The 2015-nt window shown below is 40.5% G+C and overlaps 1 protein-coding gene across 1 annotated transcript in view; it reads right to left on the bottom strand.

The window, feature by feature from the left end:
- LOC107689551 (regulating synaptic membrane exocytosis protein 2-like) overlaps nt 1–2015 on the bottom strand; it is a gene marked incomplete at its 5' end in the record, with an annotated part of 64704 nt that overhangs the window by 37583 nt on the left and 25106 nt on the right. Inside the window, one exon of the mRNA XM_016487573.1 lies at nt 518–540. Within this exon, the coding sequence (XP_016343059.1) occupies nt 518–540 (23 nt within the window). The remainder of the gene's footprint in view (nt 1–517; nt 541–2015) is intronic.

Raw genomic sequence — 2015 nt, 5'->3', positions numbered from 1 at the left:
GCTCTCACCTTTTTGCCCATTTTCGATTATCCGGGAGTGACGCGCTGCCAAGATGGTGACGGCCAGCTCCGCCCACTTTGAGCTTCAAAAACGCTCTTCAGAAAACTACGGGTGACGTCACGGACACTGCGTCCATGTTTTTATACAGTCTATGGTCAGTACTTAATAAAGTGTCTATATTGCTGAAATTTCTCATTGTACCTAGTTGGGACTCGGACTAGTTGTAAACTTTATATCAATGGAAGAGCTCATTCCTTACTGCCAACTATTCTCAACCACCCCACTGGTGACAAAGGCCAAACGGCTGATATCAGAAATGTTCGTAAATGTGCTTAAAATATCAGGGGAGTTAAGCAGCAAATGATACACTGGCTGAGACTTCTCCTCTCCGCACAAAGAACCATGAAGAAAAGCCCCTATATTCCCAAATACTGAGGATACTACAATTGCTTTATTGTAGAAGGACAGAAAACATGAAGTAAAAAATAAACTCAAGCAATAAGAGAAAGAAACGTACCCTTGATGGATCCTTCAAAGTGCCTGTGTGGAAAAACAAACAAGGGTTAGATGTACTGAAACTCATCAAATTCGCACAGTATTGTTGTTTGTTACATACAGATACACATCCAGCAAACTCCAAAGTGACAGACAGCAGACGTAACAAAGTTATACGGACAGCATTTTTCAACAGTAGGAAACTCTATCTGATCCAGTCTAACCCAAGTAAACAGAAATGTGAAAGAAAACATAATGCCATTAAAGAGCTGAATGAAAATTGATTTGGCCAGTCAATTCAAAAACCCCATGAAATGGTTTTAGGAACAGAAGTTACACACTCTTGAACAGGAGATGATCCTCAATGATTCTGCCAGACTAAAGAGACTGCATTTGACACCTTGTACTGTATCTCTGCTAAACATTTACTTTGTCAACACTCGCATATATGCTGCAGATAAGAAAAAAGCTTTGTAACAGAGGAATGGACAAAAAGCCACAAATAGAATGAGTTCAGAGTCTCCAAGGAACTGATTACGAAAAAAGTATAGGCTTTTGAGCTTTTCTCACATATATACAATGACATTCAGCAATAACCACACATATTTAAAAAAAAAAAAAGTCCACAAATTTGTACCTTTAGGGGTACAACAGCTAGTCACCGGGGCAGTAGCCTCAAAGGGACACCTTTACACCTTCTTAACCCCGAAGCACAAAGTATTCTTCATTTTTGTGCGGGTAGCGTATGCGTACAGTTGAATGCGTAGCCTTTAAATAGTATACTTCATTTGATAGCATGCTCGAACGCAGGTGGTCGACACATGCGCTCTAGAAAGCTTAGGAATCTTTGTCCAGCATCTGCTCTATATTTCTCCGTAAGTTATGACTAATAAAAATTACTTTGTACGATCTCATAACCCTCTCACACAAATGGTTAATTAGTTTTTTAGGCATACGTGAGGGTCCGCGTACAGTGCGCGTGACGAAAATTTAATCAGCAGAATAGTACACATGTATATGCACCACCCATTTTTTGTAACCACGCATACTTTGTATGCATAGGTCGCACATGTGCATTGACTTGGTTCTGCTCTTATCAGTTGTTCCACAAGGTGGCAACACTGGTCCGGGCTGCTGTTTCTCAGTAGAAAGCGAAACTAAGAGATGGAACAACAACAACAAAATAGCAGAGACTGCAACAACAACAGACATTTTTATCAGTCATAACTTCTGGAGAAAAATAGAGCAGATGCTGGACAAAGACGAAGCTTTCTCGAGCACGCGAGTCAACCGCCTGCATTTGCATACACCTGAAATGGACTATACTTTGAAAGGCTGTGCGTGTACGCTAGTGTACGCGCAAAAAAAGAAAACGTATACTTGGGCCTAACTTTGCGTCACATACACTGTACGCGGACCCTTGCAGATGCGTAAAAAACAAAGTATGCTTTGGGCTTTAAGGGTGCATATTAGTACTAGGTCTGGACAATAATTCAATATCAATATGTATCGCGATATAT

Source organism: Sinocyclocheilus anshuiensis, unplaced genomic scaffold, assembly GCF_001515605.1.
Source record: "Sinocyclocheilus anshuiensis isolate Anshui unplaced genomic scaffold, SAMN03320099.WGS_v1.1 scaffold369, whole genome shotgun sequence".
Taxonomy (NCBI): domain Eukaryota; kingdom Metazoa; phylum Chordata; class Actinopteri; order Cypriniformes; family Cyprinidae; genus Sinocyclocheilus; species Sinocyclocheilus anshuiensis.
This window is presented reverse-complemented; position numbering and strand designations above follow the sequence as displayed.